Genomic DNA, 20,287 nt, shown 5'->3' with positions numbered 1-20,287 from the left:
AACACTGAATTGAGTTTTGCCTCTTCTTGTACTTGAATGAACAGATGCATTCAAAATTATGTTGAAATACACATCTTAACGAGTATTCTTGAAAAAGCTGTCCGTTATGTCTTAAGTGAATGTCAAATGCCTAATTTGCTAGCTGCTGTTGGTGTCCTCAATGTTAATCCAAGAAAATAAAAAAGAGAAAAATCACTCACTCTTGACTGAATTACTTTGTAGATTTAACAAGAATTAATCTGGATTTAATTTATATGACAACGACTCTGCAATGATATTTTACATTTGATTATTCAGTTTCTGTACCTGAGCACCTACATATCTGAAAAACAGTTAAACATTGTTTAATTTGTTCTATTTATAATCTGCACCGGGACCCCACAAACCCCAGCTACGGCCCTGCTTACTACAGCTAAAATCAACAATTCTGTCAAAATAACATAGGATGTGTTTTTGTGAACAGTTTTATTTTATGTCGTTTTGATATTTCTGAATATTTGCATACACTCTACACTAAACTTTTGTGTCACGGATGAGTGTATAGTTGTCACGAATCCTGCCTTCCGCCCGATAGTTACCAGAGGTCGCCCTTTCATCGAATTGACTCTTGCACTACACTACTGTTGCGCGTCACCCACGGACTACAATTCCCATCATCTATTGCACTGACGACACACACACAGCTGATTGCACTAATTGCACTAATCACCTGAGAACTATTACACACACCATATAAAACACATTCAGTTCCTGATCTAGTTGCCGAGCATTGCCTAGCGTTTAGCACTCTCCTAGTGTTAGCTATTTACCAAGCCTTTCCGTGTTTGTTTTTGTGTTCAGTCTCCTGTATTGTTCTGCGTTTATCACTCTCCGAGTGTTAGCTGCCTTACGGAGCCATTTCTAGTTTCTGTTTTTTATTTTAGTTTAAGTCTAGTCTTTTTGTGTTGCCTTGTTGTCTGGTTCCTGATCTTCTGCCTTGTACCTTGGATTAACCCCTTGCCTTCCATTTGGACTCTGTTTGCCCCTGCCTGGACCATAGCTCGTGTATCTGGATTACCCCTCTTGTCAAGCCCACTGAATATTGTTCGCCAATCTCTACGGGGAGGCGTTTGGATGACCAGGCTGAAAGAAAGATGATATGATGCTTGGATGGAGGTGTTTTCTCAAATGAACATGGTAGAAACAGGAAACAGTGACTGAGAAGCAATAATATTTAGAGCACCGGCTATTTACAACTCTGATGTATGGCATATTTGGTGTCTTGTCAGCAATTTTCACAGCCACCTGTTCAACAAAACAAAGAAATAGCAATTAGTATGTGCACAGAGATCATTCCAGTCATGAATACTGAACAGGTATTGAAAGTTTTGTATGTAAAAAAGATATGTAAAAAAAAAAAGAAAAGAAAGAAACCTTTAGGCCAGGGGTTCCCAACCCTGTTCCTGGCGTTCGACTGTCCTGCAAAGTTTGGCTCCAACTCTAATCCATCCTTGCATCGAGTTCCTGCATACATACAGCCATAGCCTCCTTCATCCAGCTTGTGGCCAAATTCATATTGCCAGAAAATGTGTCCTATTAAAAGTTAAACAAATGTTGAGCATGGATTGTTATGCATTTTATAATTTGTAATTACATTTTACTTACTAATTTTAATTTGTTTATTATTCTTACTGTTGTCTGGCTCCTCTGCTTCATTATCTTCAGTGGAGCTAACTGGATTTTGGACATCCTGAGGTTGGAGGACATCCTCAGGAGCTTCTCTAAGATCATGAATCTCTACAATTTGCTGTAGAGAGGTCTGGTCTGAAGAGGGGAATACCAATAACATGAATCAAGTCAGATAAATAATAAGAATGAAATGAATTGCATATTCAAATTAGAGTGGTTCTTCATTCAGGGGTTACTTTTGAAAAACTGGGAATGTGAGAATGCATGTATTGTTTTAGATTATGACAGTAATCTTACCCTTGTCCAGCTCATCTACTTTGTCAACTATAGAGGAACTAACTGAAGCGTGGACGTCCTGAGGTTGGAGGAGGTCCTGCTCCAGCTGTTCTTCCACAACAGGGAGGACTTCAGAGGCTGGAGCTTCATGAAGATCATGGATCTCTACAATAGGGATGTGTTGTAGAGAAGTTTGATCTAAAGTAGGGAATACCAATAAAATAAATAAAATAGTGCATAATCAAATTTTAGTAGTTTTTCATTGAAGGGCACTTTTGGAAAAAAGTGAAACATCTCCAAGCAATGTAAATCGATTTGTTTTTTTTAATTAAAATTTGTACTGACTTGGTAATGACCACTGATCTATATATAATGTTCTCTATTATAGATCAGTGGTAATGACACCTATAGCCTAATGTCAGCAGTATCTGAGCCAGTGGGGTGTGTGTGTGTGTGTTTTCAGAAAAACAGAAGTTTCCCTTCTTATAATTTTCCTTTAATAAAAGCTTTTATCATCATATTTGTTTTTACCATCAGTAAGTCTCAAACTCGATCCCACCTCACTATGGTTCCTTTTCTCTGCAACAGCCACGTTGTATGTTCCTCTTTGGCTAAAATAGTGATGAAAACCTCATCTCCAAAACCTCTTCTTCTTTTTCTCTTGTCTCCCTGTCTCCTTTCTCCCTTCATCTATCCCATCAGCACCAGCAGGTGTCTCATCGAGCCGATGAGGAGGGTTTTCCGTCGTGATGGGCGGGTATTTGAGCGGCACACAGGGGTGGGGTCAGGCACGGCGCCAGAATTGTTTTTTATTTTATTATTATTTTTTTTTTTTAAATAAAAGCAGCTATGGTACACACCACAGAAGCATAACCGCGGGAAGTAGAGGGCGCTGCAGCACCCCCTGGCCCAAGAAAAATTGGGGGCTGGGGGTGCAGTGTTAAAATAAATAAATGAAAATTTTGTAACAGAAAATAAATCAAACTCATTTTATTCATTTGTATATTGATTAAAATTAATAGAAAAATGAAGCATAAGCCAAGAAGACAATAAGCAACAGTAAGACATAAATTAAGTTGAATCAAATTGATTGTGAAAGTCGTTTCAACTTAAATGGACTTAGGAAGTCGTTTGTTGCCATGACTTTTTTAATCATATTATTACCTGCAACATGTTTGTGCCATACCCAAATCAAGAATTAACGGCCATTTCTACAGCCATTGCAAAAATACAGAGAAAGATCGAGAGCAGCAACGAATCTCACAATTTCCACATCTGTAGGCTTATTTTGATCTTTAAGATTAAATCTTTCCTATTCTTGGAATTTTTTAGAATTTTCTAATTTTAAGGTGACAGTCCCGTATTTCAGCTCTATTTTTAGAGCTCTATTATTTCAGCTCTATCCCCGGTGTAGCGCCGTCAATGGGTGGGCTTCCTGTGCACGCTCCACTTCAAACGCTTTCTTTAGTCGTGAAAACAGTCCCATGATAACGCAGTTTTTTTCACTTTGAAAACAGGCTACTCTGAAACTTCAAGCAACAAAATGAGCGCGTGCCAAGCATTTAAATACAAACACGTGACACGTTCTAATTGTGTTGTGACGTCATCGAGGGGGGCACTTTTGAATAGTAACGTTCATATCTAATGACAATAACTACAATAATTTTTAAAATAATTTTAATGTCTAATTAATTACTTTTGTTAATTTATTATTATTATTATTATTATTCTTTAGTTTAGTTTAGTTTACCAAATCATTGTTGGTTCAATTACATATTTTAAATTGCCATTGCAATCTCTTCTCTTTTATAAAAACACTGCTCGTCAGTCACAGTCATATTAAAGGTATCACTAGCCATGGAAAGCATGTGTGCCTGCTGACTGTAGAGCGCAGGCGCAGATCTCTCTGCTCACTGCAGCGTGTGGACTGTATCCTGTTCTTTTGTCTTCCTACCTGTCCTGTGCGTAATTTCACTTTCATAATAGAGGTGATCGACAAAGGTGCGTGCATTCTTATATTTCCAGCAAAGATGGGCATGTAAGTGGTTAGAATATAAACTTTAAGAAAAACTTTACAATGTTATCCCCTTATATAACAACTTTAAAAATATTTATCTGTTCATAGGGAACGTCAGCTACTCGTCGATTTTTTGCAGTTATTCCTATTAGGGTAAATACTTAAATTATTACAGTTACCGTGCTTGAATTAGCAAAAATGTTAATAAATTTAGACCAAAAAAAATGCAGTAACTAATTATCTGAAGCTGAATGCATATTGTATGTTTCCACTGACTACAGTATTTTTTTTTTAAACATATGCTCATTTGTTATAGTTTTTTAAATATTTAGTTTGGTTTGCATAATTATATTTTTACAGTGTATGTTTCAGTTGTGGATTGAATATGTGTTTAAAATAGTAACCTACTTCCCACTTCAGTTATTGAAATATTCTAGCCTATATCATTTTTTTTTATTTTTTTTTTTAGAAATTTTACACTTGCAACACACACACATGAGTCAAATTTAACCCTGGTATTTCCCAGAGCAGGAAAATGAGATTAGTGACACACATCTCTTTTATCTGTGGTTTCCGGTGTGCCTGTGTAATAGCTTTTTGTTTTTTCTTTGTTCCCACAACCATGCTGTTGTGTTATCCCTGACTTGAGGTGTTAATGTACATATAACATAGCATCTTTAAAGTTTATCACACATAATCTGTTAAGAAAAAATGTTTTACTTCTTTCAGATTTCAGTTTGCAACCCAGGAACTAGAGATTTCTACATGAATATGAATATGTGCATTTTCTTCATTAATCTCTCTCTTCACAGATCTTACGAGAGCCGTGGGTTCACAATCCTGTTGATTCCCAATGGCAGATGATATACCTTCAGGATTACTGGAAGCATGTATTGTTGTTGGTCCTGCAAATGATAAACTGAAGGAGCTGTCCCAGGTAAAATAATGTCTGTGAATCTTTCTGCAAGTCTTTGTTAAACTGTTATGAGGGGTACAACAGCGGATCTCTTTATTTAAAAACATCATGTGTATCAAACATGATGGGACAGGCCCAGAGCTATAAACTATGTGATGGAATTCCTGATTTGGCTGCATTTTTTTTTTTTTTTTCATTTTCAAGTTAACCTTTAATTCAAATAAAATTTAGTTATTTTATAGAAAATATGAATTGTTATTTACTATATATTAATTAGAATAATATATATAATTTTTTTTTTTTTTTAAGTTTTAAAATTCATAGAAGTTCATAGGAGCAGTTTGTGAAAGGTGCATACAATTATTTTATTTTTTTGTTTTATGCACATAAAAAGTTTAAATATTGCACCTAAATATTGCTTTAAAAAATGGTTTAAAATTATATTTACATTCTCATCAGATTAAGTCTCCAATCATATCAGTGGTCTTGACAACGCATTGTGTCCAGTCTTTGCTGCAGGTGAATGGAAGTCCTCTACCGCTGCTGGATCCTGAGGTCCTACAGGTCCATGCACCTCCATTTGTGTCTAAAGAGAGTCGCAGTGAACCAGCCAAGACCCAGCAACAGCGCTTCTTCATTAAGAAGAAAAATGATAGGCCTGATATAAAGGCTGGAAACCCCAAAGAAGAAACCACAGAGAATGTTAGTGCTCCCAAAGAGCTGGATCTGATGGCTCTGCCACAACTCTGCTTTCCAGGTGAAACAAATTTAAATGCAAAAGCTTGACTGGTTGTTGAATCATGTCAGTGCCTCTGCTGCAACCCTGTTCCATGCAGATCTTCATACATTACACAGTGTAATACTTGAGAAACAGTTTAATATCTCACAGTACCTGCAACATTAGTTTAGAATAATTAGATTAGACTAACATTCATTTCTTTCTTTTAAATCAGGTGGACTTCAGATAACTAAGGAGCAAAAGGATGAACAATTTCACTTCCTAGTCTTTACTGACTTGTTTGGAAACCAGACTCATGGAGTAGTTCTCCAGTACTATAGAGCAATACAGGTCAAATTCTTTTTTTATTATCCAGCCTCTCATTATGGTTGTGCTGAATTTTACTTGCTGTTTATGAGTGCGTCCCAAATAACTGTGATGTTATAACTGGAAGTTGCTCTAGTTTTTCTTAAAGTTTATTATATATTTACATGCATACTTATATATACTGTGTGTGTGTGTGTATGTGTGTGTGTGTGTGTATAGTATAACTACCAATAATCAGAAAGGGTGCATGCATTCTTATCTTTTTTGGCATTTGCATGGGTAGAACATAAGGTGCTGAAGGAAAACTTTAAATTGTTAAGATGTAAGATTATTTATCTGTTCATATACAATGCCAGCTACTTGTCGATCTTGCAGTTATTCTATTTAATACTTAAATTATTTCAGTTAGTGTGCTTGAATTAGCAAAAATGTAAAAAAAAAAAAAAAAAAAAAAAAAAAAGACAAAATGAAGTTGAAGGCAAAGTGTATGTTTCTGCTAACTACAGTGAAATATGCAAATATTGTTTTCTATTGAATTTTCGGCAATTGATTTACAGCTTTTTTATTACTGTTTTGCACGTTGTAGATTGAATATGCGTTTAAGATAGTAACAATTTAATATTCCCTATTTGGTTATTCAAATTAAGACATAGGTCATATTAGGACAATGGACATATTAGGACATCGGACATGCATGAATCATGAATTCCGTCACATTATATCATATAACTCTAACCAATCATGTTTCATATATATTTAGGATACACACACACACACACACACACGTTTGTTTTTGTGAATTGTGGAGACGTTCCATAGGCATAATGGTTTTTATACTGTACAAACTTTATTTTCTATCGCCCTACACCTAGACCTAGAAACTTTCTGCATTTTTACTTTCTCAAACAAAAACTTTTTCTGTATGATTTATAAGCCTTTTGAAAAATGGGGACATGGGGAAATGTCCTCATAAATCACCTTCTCCTTGCAATACCTATGTCATACCCATGTCATTATACAAATTTGTGTCCTCATATGTCACAAAAACACGCGTGCACACACACATATATATGAATATAATTTGTTTTAAGGTCCCAAAATAAAACTGATACCATTGATACCATTGATTAATGAAATTGATTTGGAGTACTTTCCAGACTATATGGTGGTGTTCTGATTATGCAGTTTTGATTAAGGCACTGACATATTCAAACATTTTGTTTTAAACACTGTTATACAGGAAGGGATGCAGAATGGACATCGGTCCTTGTACAAGTCTCCGAAACACTACATTGCTTATGCAATATGTGTTATATCAAAACACCCATATTACAATGCACTCAAAGACTGTCTGTCTAGGTAAGATTCAAGATATGAATTCAGATTTATTGAAAAACAATAAAACAGGGGGAAGTCGTGGCCTAATGGTTGGAGAGTCGGACTCGTAACCCAAAGGTTGCGAGTTTGAGTTTTAGGTTCGACAGGAATTGTAGGTGGGGGGAGTGAATAACCAGTGCTCTCTTCCACCTTCAATACCACGGCCGAGGTGCCCTTGAGCAAGGCAACGATCCCCCAACTGCTCCCCGGTTGCTGCAGCATAAATGGCTGCCCACTGCTCCAAGTGTGTGTTCACGGTGTTTGTGTGTTCACTGCTGTGTGTGTGCACTGAGGATAAATGCAGAGCACAAATTCTGTGTATGGGTAACCATACTTGGCCACATGTCACGTCACGTCACTTTCACTTTCATTTTTTTCAGACCCAGGAGAATATATAACAAGAGGCTTATCAGCAGTACTAGATTCTACTACTTCTAGTCTTCATAAAATACTCAGTTTGTCCATCCTACAAGGAACACACCCATAACACATTTATTTGCATTAGTTTAATTAAAGCGGGAAACTACAAACAAAAGAGCTTGTTTGGATATCACTGCAGAGCCACAGTATTCACACTTTTCAGAGAATTCAACCTACAAATGCATGGTCATAGTTGTATATTAAACTGATATAGGAGAAAGCAGTTTAATATCTAAAATGACACACAGCACCTTTTCTTCCATTTCCTGAGTTTTCACTTTCTCATCCGCAGCCTCTTAGTTCAGCTCAAAATCTGTCAAATGACAGATATGGAAGAGCAAGTGAGGGAGTTCTCTGCTAAACTGGCTCTAGTCCCAGTTCCTCCTCCTGGTCAGCTGTATGTGGTGGGTTCTTTTAGGCATCTAAAGTTTAGCAACATTAGAGAGCTGAAATAAAATTGTAACGTGAAAAAGTCTATGATATGTTATAATGTAAAGACGAAATACATAATACATGTGAAGTATATTTACATTATTTTTCATGTCAGATGTTCACATTGCGACCTCTGACGATTGTCCTTCCATCCAGAGAAGATAAAAATCATCCACTTATCGACCTGGACTTACATCTTCCACTCCTCTGCTTCAAGTCCAGAGAGCTGCTGCAGGTCAAATATAAATGCTGATGACTTAATATGGAAACAACACAAATTGAGGGATTTTCTTTGTTAGCAGTTTGAGTGAACACAGGTGGTTTGGAAATCCAAACCAGTCAATTTTAGATTAAAAAAAAAAAAAAATGAAATGGAACTTTTTGATTAAACAAAGATGTTTTAGAAAGTTTTGGTCCACATTTATGTCTCTGTTCTCCTGCAGATCATAGCCAGTATACTCACAGAGCAGCATATGGTGTTCTTTTCCTCGGACTGGGCCAAACTGACCCTGATAGTAGAATGTTTCATGCTGTATATTTGGCCCCTGAACTGGCAGCACCCACTGGTGCCTATACTGTCTCAACATATGCTTGACTTTGTTATGGCACCGACTGCCTTCCTCATGGGATGTCACATCAGCCACTATGAGGACGTTGTCAAGGTAAAGCCTAAATAATGGTCCTCATTATCTCATTAGGCTGTTCTTTAGTTCAGGGTTTTCCAAATCGGGGTCCACATGCAATGGGCTGATAGAGGACACTGGTGAAATGTCATTGGACAAAAAGCTTTTAATGCTTCTATTGATGACATTTTTATAATGAATTAAAATGTAACTTAATACAAAACATTAATATATTTTATAATAATTTATCATATTTGATCATTTCTTTTAGCTTTAGTACAATAGCCTTTAATTTTGACAAATTATTCATTTTAAACTATTAATATTAATTTAATTAATTAATTTTAAAGTAGTTCATTTATAAGAAGTTTTATTTTTAATATTACGATTAATATTTCACATAGTATAATTGTGTATTTATAGATGCCTTTATGTTAGTTCCCTTTAGGAACATCATTTTCCCTTGAAATTTTTGAAAACCTGAAATTTGAAAGCCCTTGCTTTAGTTCATATAAAATGTATCTCAATTAAAACTGTCTCTAGCTAAATTTAATATGTTGAGAAATTCATGATTTTTACTTAAATCAACAGCCTGTCAACTTCAGTGATTTCTGATCTTTGAAATCTTTTTATCAGTTAACTGATGACCTGATTCTGATCGATATTGACGAGGGAACCGTGTCCTGCTCTGGCTGTCATTACTTTGACGTCCCAGACACCCCACAAGCAGCTGCTCAGCGTTTCAAGTGTCGGTAAGAAAATTTAACCATTAAATGCAGTCTTGCTAACTCTAAGAATCTTTATTCTATTGGAATGATCAAAATATGCAAGATATAAATAAACTCTCATTATCTGACCTTGCTGGTCAGACTAGGGGCCTGTACCATGATTGTAGTTGAACAAACTCAGACTTACAGGATTAGTTTCGAGTTGACAAATACAAAAAATTCAATCAGGCTTTTTTGGTACCATGATGCTGATCATCAACTTTCTCTGTCCCTAATCCTCCACTCCATTCATATAAAATGAATTTAAGGGTACAATAATTATACAAACAATGGTGCAATCTAAACTGATACTTACCTGCTAAAGCCGGCCAAACCGGCTTCCAAACCGACTGGTATACAGGTGCATCTCAAAAAATTAGAATATCGTGAAAAAGTTAATTTTTTCTTGTAACTTATTTCAAAAGTTAAACTTTCATATATTTTAGATTCATTACATATAAAGTAAAACATTTAAAAAGTTTTTTGTTTTAATTTTGATGATTAGAGCTTACAGGTCATGAAAGTCAAAAATCCAGTATCTCAGAATATTAGAATATTTACATTTGAGTTTCATTAAATCACCATCCCTACAGTATATATTCCGGGTATCTCTTGTTCTTTGAAACCACAATAATGGGGAAGACTGCTGACTTGGCAATGGTCCAGAAGACAATAATTGACAGCCTCCACAAAGAGGGCAAGTCACAGAGGGTCATTACTGAAAGGGGTGGCTGTTCACAGAGTGCTGTATCAAAGCATATTAAATGCAAAGTTGACTGGAAGGAAGAAATTGAATAGGAAAATGTGCACAAGCAACAGGGATGACCGCAAGCTTGAGAATACTGTCAAGCAAAACCGATTCAAACACTTGGGAGAGATGCACAAAGAGTGGACTGAAGCTGGAGTCAGTGCATCAAGAGTCACCACGCTCAGACGTCTTCAGGAAAAGGGCTACAAAGCCACTTCTGAACCATAGACAACGTCAGAAGCATCTTTCCTGGGCTAAGGAGAAAAAGAACGGGACTGTTGCTCAGTGGTCCAAAGTCCTCTTTTCAGATAAAATTAAATGTTGCATTTCATTTGGAAATCAAGGTCTGGAGTCTGGAGGAAGACTGAAGAGGCACAGAATCCATGTTGCTTGAAGTCCAGTTTGAAGTTTCCACAGTCAGTGATGATTTGGGGTGCCATGACGTCTGCTGGTGTTGGTCCATTGTGTTTCCTTCCGCACAAGGCAGCGTCGCAAGCGGTGTGAGAGAGGACGGAAGTGCGGTAAGCGCGGAGGTATACGAGCTAGGCTAATAGCTAACCCCACAAGACCGGCTCTTCCAACACTCATGCTCTCAAACGTTCGCTCTGTGGAAAACAAACTGGACTTAATTCAACTCAGTCAGTCTACACAGCATGAGGCAAGGGATTGTTGTGTGTTTGTTTTCACTGAAACATGGCTAAACGACAACATCCCGGACTCCGCCATTCAGCTGCACGGGCTAACCAGCTTCCGAGCGGATAGAGATTCATCACTGTCTGGTAAGACCCACGGAGGTGGTTTGTGTGTGTATATCAACAAAGACTGGTGTAACAATGCTGCGGATTATCAAAACACTGTTCATCGCTGGTGGAGTTTATGTTTATGAAGTGTCGACCATTCTATCTGCCACGGGAGTTCACGATCATTGTTATTGTTGCGGTCTACATCCCCCCGTGTGAAAACGTTAAGGATGCGCTTCATGAACTGTATAGTGAACAACAAACAAAAAAACCAGACGGCTTTTTCATCATAGCCGGTGACTTCAACCACGCAAACTTAAAGACAGTTTTGCCAAAGTTCTACCAACATGTGAACTTTGCAACAAGGGGAAACAACACACTGGACTTTGTTTACACAGCAGTAAAAAACTCTTACAAGGCTGAACCCCGCCCCCACCTCGGGTACTCAGACCACATCACTGTTATGCTAATCCCAGCATATAGACCACTTCTCAAACTCGCCAAACCGGTTCAAAAGCAGATCACAGTATGGCTAGACAATGCCACCTCAGCACTGCAGGACTGCTTCCAGGACACAGACTGGAACATGTTTAAAGAGGCAGCCACCCACAACAACCACACAGACTTGCATGAGTACACTGAAACTGTGACTGCTTACATCAAAAGGTGCACTGATGATGTGACAGTCACCAAGACCATCACCACACGTGCAAACCAGAAGCCATGGACGACAGCAGAGGTTCGTGGGATACTAAAGACCAGAGATGAAGCATTCAGATCAGGAGATAAAGCAGCCCTCAAAACAGCAAGAGCCAGTCTGTCCTGTGGCATCAAAAATGCAAAACGGTCATATGCTCAAAAAATCAACAACCACTTCACAGACAGCAGAGACACACGGAGCCTGAAATTTCTGTTTTGTAAATCCCTTTATTGACTGATCTTAGGAAATATTCTAATATTTTGAGATACTGGATTTTTGACTTTCATGAGCTGTAAGCTCTAATCAACAAAATTAAAACAAAAAACTTTTGAAATGTTTTGCTCTACACGTGCAAATCTAAAATATATGAAAGTTTCACTTTTTGAAATAAGTTACAAGAAAAAATTTACTTTTTCACGATATTCAAATTTTTTGAGATGCACCTGTATGCCCCAGGTCCCATTATATAATTAACAGTCGTGTATTTGTCAGATTTGTAAATGTTTTGCTGGATCTTCATGTAGAAGGAAAGGTCTTCAATTACACTACGACCTGGAAGCGGTTCATCAGAGAATCTGTAGCAATCTTAATGAGCTGCGGATACAGAGAAAACACTGGCAACACAGGCTCAATTTAGATATACAAAACATCACCCTGGAGCTCATCGTTAACATGTTTAGGTCAGTAATAAGAGCCTGTGCAGAAGACTAGAACTGATTTTGAATCTTCTACATGTATAATTAAAAATAATGTTTCTTTTTCCAGAGATGTCAGTAATTACCTTAATGACGAACACAGAGTTTTTAACACTGATGAGTTTCTGAAGACCAGGGAGCCAGACGACCAGTCATTTTATAAAAAGGTCACTTTCCGTTTAATAATATGTCTGGTCTTCAACCTTTAGAGATAGAACTGTATGACTCATAGCTTTTTTTTCATGATAGGTCTTGGAAACACACATTTTCCACTCCTTCTTGAAAGAACGTTTGAATGGAAAAATAGATAAATTTACCCAAATGGAGCTTAGTACTCAGACAGAAGACCAAAAGTAAGTTGTATAGAATAACAGATTTTCCACATTATCAATAAAACTGTTTTGTGAACTAATACTTTATTCAGCAAGGATGCATTCAATTAATCAGAAGTGACGGTAAAGTCATTATATATATTTCAAATATATGTTGTTCTTTTGTTTAATAATTTGTTATCAATTTCTGTAGATTGAGTAGATCGATGGACTACTCACGCAGACCCACCATAAGGGAAATAGTTTCGCGAAATGGTTCTTTAGACAGCGGTTTGAGTAAATGCTTGGGCTCAAGTCTCCCTGACCTGGACAACAAGAAACACCTGAGTGTCCTCAAACAGATGTCTTCAACAAAGATCATTCCAGAAAAGTGTAAGAGAAATGCAGTACTGTAATGCATCGGCACAGCTCAGTTTTGTATTTAGATTATCGTAGCATATATATGTTACTAATCATCTTTTAAAAATTCCTTATCTCTAAAGCTATGAATATTCCAGTCAAGCCAATCAAGATCTTCCAGCTTCCAGAATTCCCTTCTCCATTGAACTACCCCAACATACTCCATTACTTTGGAGATCTTATCCTCCAGCTGAACAAAGCTATATCAGCCACACCACCTCAGGATTCCTCCCTGCTAGCAAGATACTTTTACCTGCGTGGCCTCATCAACATGCTGAGTTCTAAGAGATTGGATGCCCTCAGCGACTTCCAGAACCTCTACAAAACAGATATTGAGATTTTTCCTGGAGAGCTGATGAAGACACTGGTGGACTCTCTACAGAATGAAGAGAAAGTCCAGGCAGAGAAGAGATCTGAGCTCAAACGGCTCATCTGTCAGGTGAAGAACAATGAAAAGAGCGAGCATGAAGAATCGGACTATCACGTGAAGAAGTTTGAGCTGCCAAAGAACCCCATGGAGCTGGAGGAGTTTGTGAAGTGCACTCAGCAGTCTGGTATTGTGCGGGACATGGCCACTTCACAGAGATTGTTTGAAGCTCTCACTGTCGGTAAGTTTGAGTTGGAGTGTGTCATTGTATAAAACCATTAGAGATGTGCAGTATTTTGGTACCATATCAGTTAGGCAGTATTTCAAATACACTGCTATTCAAACGTTTGGGATCAGTAAGATTTGAATTTTTTTTTTAAAGAAGTTTCTTATGCTCATCAAGGCTATTTCTATTTGATCAAAAATACAGAAAAAAACTGCAATTTAAAATAACAGTTTTCTATTTTACTATACTATTCTAGAAATGTAATTTATTCCTGGGAAGCAAAGCTGAATTTTCAGTCATTACTCCAGTCTTCTCAGTCTCACATGATCCTTCAGAAATCATTCTAATATGCTGATTTATAATTAATGTTGGAAAATGTTGTGCTCCTTATTATGTTTGGCATCTGTGATACTTTTTTCAGGATTCTTTGATAAATAAAAAGTTAAAAAGAGAAATTCTGTGTTACAATATACACTACTATTCAAAAGTTTGAGGTCAGTCAATTTTTTCTTTCTTATTTTAAAGAAATTAATACTTTTATTCAGAAATAATGTGTTAAAAGTGATAGTAAAGACTTGTATTGTTAGAAAATATTTATATTTTGAATAAATGCTGTTCTTTTTAACTTTATATTAATCAAAGAATCAAAGGATAAAAAGTATCACAGGTTCCAAAAATATATTAAGCAGCACAACAGTTCCAGCACTGATAATATTTAATAGTTAATAATATTTCACAATATTTCAGTTTTTTTTTTTGGGGGGGGGGGGGGGGGAGGGGGGGGGGGTGTTTGTATTTACATAGACAAATGTAAGTAATACAAATAAATACAAATATTAAATAAATATTAATTAAAAATATGAAAAATAAAATACAAATATTCTGCCATTTATTGTGATATTATGTAAAATATTTTGTTACAATATATTTGTTCTTCTCAGGTGGGCCGAAGCATATCCATCCAGAGATGTTCAGAGTATTTTATAACTTCTGGAAACAGACCGAGGCAGAAGCACAGGACATTGACCTGCCTGCTGAGGTCCTAGAATGCCTAGACAATAATGAGTGTGTGTACAAGCTATCCAGCTCTGTAAAGACAAGTTATGGTGTTGGTAAAATTGCCATGACTCAGAAGAGGCTCTTTCTGCTGACTACAGGCAGATGTGGATATGTTGAGATTACCAAGTTCAGGGACATTGAGGTTTGTGAGTCTTTATACCTGTAATATTACTTTTAAAATAAGAAGTTAGTGTTTTTGGTAACCGTATGAATCCTGTGAACCCAGGAAGTAAAGATCTCCACTGCTTCGTTCCCGCTTTTGAGGATCCCATCTCTAAAGATCAAGAACAGCTTAAGGAGAGAGATATTTGAGGCTAATTTAAAATCTGAGTGTGAACTGTGGAACCTGATGGTCAAGGAGATGTGGGCTGGGAGAATGATGGCAGACAACCATAAGGTAAAGTTTGCTCATACTGTGAAATAGCTAAAGCTGGAATCAAAACATGAAATATAAAATCAACCATCAACTATTTCTTGCCAGCTTAATAATAGAATAAAATGTACATACAGTACTGTTCAAACAATCGGATTCTGTTTTGGAAAGAATGTTCACAAAAGCTTCATACACTACATTTGTTTGATCAGTAAAAACAGCAACGTTTTATGTTTCAATACATTTTAAAATGTGTGTCACATGATTCTTCAGAAAGTGGGTGAAAGTGTATAAAGTATTAGAGATTCAAATATTTTAAATGATCTTTTGAAAATTTGATGAACAAGGAAATTACACTTTTAAAAAAGCTAAGAAATTAATTTATATTGGTTCATAAATGTGTCCTGCAGCAAAAAGAAAACTGTTGCCAAAGGAGTTGGCAGTTGTTTCTAACAGTAACAGGGTGTGTTTAGGGTGTCTACCGACAGCTGTCAAAATAATGCAAGTTTTCACAATCACATACATGCTTTGATATGCCCTACTAGTTCATTCCTATTTCCTGCCATTAGATAAACACACACTTCACTAGATGTACATTGCTCAATATGTGGTTTTTTTTATTAAGTTTTCAAGTTTCTGTTTCTCTTTCTTTGTTTGAGGAGGTGACTGTTATTCCTTTTCTAGGTCATTGCATGTTTAAACCACAAATGCTCAAAGTACTTTAGTTTGTGATAAGTGAACTCTTCTGTTTATCAGGACCCCCAGTATGTGCAGCAGGCACTGACCAATGTTCTGCTTATGGATGCAGTCGTGGCCTGCTTAAAGACACACAAGGCTGTCTGTGCTGCCTCCAAATTGGCCTATTATGAAAAGCAACGACAACAAGGTGTGTCTCAGTCCCTACCTATATGATGAAAACAAGACAGTTGTATTGAAGTCTCTTGTCTTCATCCCCACAGTCCCCATGATCATCCCCAGACCCACAGCAGAGGCTCTGAAACACAAGATCAATCCGTCCCAGAACATGACGAACCCTCAGTCTGTCGATGTCTTGCTCTACACTCCAGGTCTGCGTGCAGGAGTATTTGGTGAAATAGTTAAATGGATTGTGTAAAATTCTGTCATTAATTACTCAACCTCATGTCATTCCAAATCATTTTTGGATGAACTATCTCTTTAAGATACATCAATTGTCTGGATTTGCCCTGTCTAATCTGTCCCCATGAGATTTTGTCAGGTTATCAGTTTAAAAATGCATCATTATTTCAGACTGAACAGTTAATAATACTGGACAAAGCTACATACTATTTTGAATTGAGCATATGCATGTTATCAAAACCAAAGTTTTCCAATGGCATGTGAATGTGTGCAACTCTTGGCCTGTTTGTTAAGGCAGTGTCACATGACAATTTCAATGGTGCGGAATTGTCCAATTAGCATTTGTGGAACTGTTGAGCAGGAATAAGGGGAACAGTGAGGAGATTTCACCTAAATGCTACTCCACATGCTCCCCACTTAAAAGCTTTCCAATAACCCATAATTAAGCCTCGGCTTGGAGGATGTAGCAAATTAAACTGAATTATGTATTCAAGGAATGCTATAATGCCTGTGTGCTTAGATCCCAAGCAGAATAGCAATACATTTGTTTAAACACTTAAATGAGAATTTGGAGCTTTTATTTACAGCTATATATAAATTGTGTTTGTGTAGGATTTAATGATAAATAACAATTTTTTAACTTCTTCCAGGCCAGTTAACTTTTCCAGACAGGGATGTGGATGGAAACCCTAAGCTCTGGTGTGCTCTCAGCTGTGGGAAAGTGGTTGTGTTTGATGCTGTCAGTTGGTCCCTAAAGCAAAACTGCATTCATTTAGGAGAATCTCGACTGGTAAAATGCTGCTATTTGATTTTAAGATTATGCAATTTGATTTAAAATATTAAAGAAGATAGAAAAGCAATTGATAACAGCAAATCTGATGTTTTCTGTATTTAGTGACACTGCAGTCAGTGAGAATTTGTTTTTCAAGTAACAGGGACCTTCATCTTTTTCTTTTTGCCACAGTAAATTGTGTATGGTGCCACCTTGTGGATTGGAAACTTGTTGCAGCTTTGTTTTCCAATGTCTTTTACTTCTGGCCGTAGTTTTTGGATCTGTGGAAGAGTGAAAATTAAAGTCTAATTCTCAAAACAGATTTCACACAGCAGTGTTTTTTTTGTGTGCCCAGAACTGCATGATGGGATTGGACCAGGAGCAGGTGTGGATTGGTTCTCAGGATTCCGTCATTTACATAATCAACACCCGCAGTATGCTGTGCCATAAACAGCTGACTGAGCACCGTGGAGAGGTCACAGACTTTGCCCTGGAGAAACTGAACCCCGAGAACAGATCAAAGTGAGTATTGGACAGTAACAGCATTCGCTGGGTCAATATCCTGGCTGCGCTTGTGGTAACCGTTATTACTGTGTATCTAAAGTAATAATAATAATAAAAAAAATAATAATAATATATATATATATAAACTTTATATAAAAAAAATCACAATATATACCTTTTATAATACATTCATTCATATTACATTATTATGTAAAATATATATATTTTAATTATGTTATAATTTAATATAATAATATAATAATTTAAATATATATATATAGGTTACTAGAATGTATTATCATACATTTTGTTTTATATTAACTATAGATATAGCTATCTATCACATATATACACACGTTTTAGTTATATGTTTTATTATTTAATAATACATTTTGGTTATTATATATAGATCAAAAATAAAGATAAATAGTCTTTACTCCAAAAATACAATTAAAAGTGTCACCAGCAGGTGGCAGCATTGTTTGTGATATTTTCTGTATATTTGGCAGCTGTGGTTGAGAATAGAGATCACACTATGAAGAAATGTCATTTTGATGTGTTTTCCAAGCCAAGCGCAGGTGTATTCCTGTAGTGCAGATGGCACTGTAATCATCTGGGACGTCCCTTCTCTGAAGGTGAAGAGGCAGTTTCATCTGTCCTGTGACAGACTGCAGTCCATTCAAGTTTACAATGATGCCTTATGGTGTGGTAAGTTTGTCATCAGCCTGGTAAAACTGTCCAAAACTGTTGTTAACTAGAAGCTCTAATTCATAGTGTAGAGTTTTTACATACATTTTACAAAAATTTTCAAATGGCCATTTTTTCAGAGGATTTTTTTTCTTTTTCTGGCAATGGATAGTTTGACATTGTTGAGGTTAATCAGAATATATACATTATTTCATTTAAATTTAGCATGTGTTTGTTGTTTGTGAAGGTGCTAGGGATTGTGTCATGAAGCTGAGTCCCAGTGGAGATCTGCTTTGTAAGATTTCCCTCCCAGGTGAAGTGAAAACCACATCCTTCAGCAGGGTCGCACTGCTAATGGAGGTTTGTATCATCTTTATGGTCTTCTCACAGTATCAGTTGTAACCAAATGTGACGCCTAAATATGATAATTCCCCTTGCTAAAATACATTTACATATATACATAAAGTTCCATGTATAAAGGGGTCTTTAGATACAGAAATACAAAAGGTATGTTTTAAATTATAAATCTTTATTTATAATTCTAATATGTGAGTATTTATGGTATCTCTGTGAATGTGATGTGTTGCAACTTTGTTGTTTTAGTGTATAGTTTTTCCTTGCTGTTTCCACAAACACATTTGACACTCAGATAGCCATAGACGTCAGCCATGCCACTAAATGGTGTGAATTGCATAAAATTATAATGTGCTCAGATATAATCAACAATCTCAGGCTCTTGTTATGTGTTTTTATAGAAAAGACAGATCTGGACAAGTTTCACAGACTCAGCAGAGCTTTGTGTATGGGACTGCAGTGACCCTGTCAAACCACCTAAATGGGTCGTACTCCCCAAATGCAGTTGGGTCACCTGTATGATCAGAGTGAAAGATCAGGTAAGACGTGACCTTTTACATGGCATTTCCATGGTCATACCATATACACACCAGACAAGGTCTCTTCTGTCTCTTTCTTTAGATCTGGATTGGTTGTAGTGGTGGGTCAGACCTCAGTAAGGTTGTGGGGAAGATCTTTGTGTTGGACTCTGAGAGCCTGATGGTTGAGAAGGAGCTTGAGGCCCATGAAGACACAGTTCAAGCTCTCTTCTCAGCAGAGGACCGATACATACTCAGCGGCTCTGCAAAACATGATGGCAAAATCGCCATCTGGAGAGTGGATTAAACAAGCTGACACAACTTGATTGTAAGTTTTATCAGCTTTATAAACAGGTGCATCAGGATATGTGACATGCAGATTGTTCCTTAGCGGTCTCAACTTTGGGGAAGAAATATATACGCAGTTTCCCTTAAAAAGTGTCATGTAATCCCATTAGGCTTTGGGAAGAAGAGCTGTTTATACTGGTTTTGATTGGAGTTAGCCAATGATGGCACTATGGCAACCAACTAGAGTATCCTGAAGGTTGCAAATACTTATCAACAACTACTACAAGGCTTTTTTTTCTACAAATAGTCCTATGTTAAGAATGCTAAGATCTCAATGGTCTCTGCGGAATAATATTTTTGTATTGCCTCAGTATAAGCAAAGCTTGTAGCTGTAAAATATAAATAAGTTTATGATATATTTTGGAATTAATTTTAAAGCTCTCAGTCCTTTGAAAGTTGTTCTTATTCCAAGAAAGCTGAATATAGAATCGGGTGAGGTTTGTGGAGCTGCCATGTACACAATTTCCTGAAATGCTCTGGATCAAAGGGAATTGAGGTCCAAACACCAGCACTGCCTGAGGATGGACTGCAGCCGTAATGAGTAGATTGTGTAACAGTGTGCCAGTCCTTGTGATGTCTCTGGAGTGACTTATGAGATTGTATGAAACCCTGTTTGATAGACACTACTGTCTACTGTCTTGGTTTTTGTTAATGTAGATCTGTATTTATTTTATATCTGAAATGTTTTGGGGGAATCTCACACAGAAATGCCTGGGTTGTGTTAAATATCTTGTTTTTTCCACTTCTTTTTTTTATAATTGCATTAATTATAATTATTATATTTTTTAAGATATGTTATAGGACTGGCTTAAATATGTGACCCTGG

The 20,287-nt window shown here is 36.7% G+C and overlaps 1 protein-coding gene across 1 annotated transcript; it reads left to right on the top strand.

Moving 5' to 3' along the window:
* Positions 1-3,917: 3,917 nt before the first annotated feature.
* LOC306887818 (DENN domain-containing protein 3-like) lies at positions 3,918-20,085 on the top strand. Its single transcript, XM_079445825.1, has 24 exons — positions 3,918-3,945; positions 4,774-4,898; positions 5,385-5,634; positions 5,831-5,946; positions 7,163-7,281; positions 8,012-8,123; positions 8,267-8,386; positions 8,595-8,813; positions 9,411-9,526; positions 12,254-12,409; positions 12,495-12,591; positions 12,674-12,777; positions 12,950-13,128; positions 13,239-13,763; positions 14,690-14,949; positions 15,034-15,204; positions 15,937-16,066; positions 16,140-16,247; positions 16,929-17,068; positions 17,406-17,572; positions 18,123-18,262; positions 18,489-18,601; positions 18,997-19,134; positions 19,217-20,085. Exons 2-24 carry the CDS (start codon positions 4,815-4,817, stop codon positions 19,418-19,420), a joined length of 3,768 nt encoding a protein of 1,255 aa, XP_079301951.1. The 5' UTR covers positions 3,918-3,945; positions 4,774-4,814; the 3' UTR covers positions 19,421-20,085.
* The last annotated feature ends 202 nt before the right edge of the window (positions 20,086-20,287 follow it).

The sequence above is a fragment of the Barbus barbus genome, assembly GCF_936440315.1.
Source record: "Barbus barbus genome assembly, chromosome: 21".
NCBI classification, from domain to species: Eukaryota; Metazoa; Chordata; class Actinopteri; order Cypriniformes; family Cyprinidae; genus Barbus; species Barbus barbus.
Note: the sequence above shows the minus strand (reverse complement) of the source record. Positions and strands in the feature narration are given on the sequence as shown.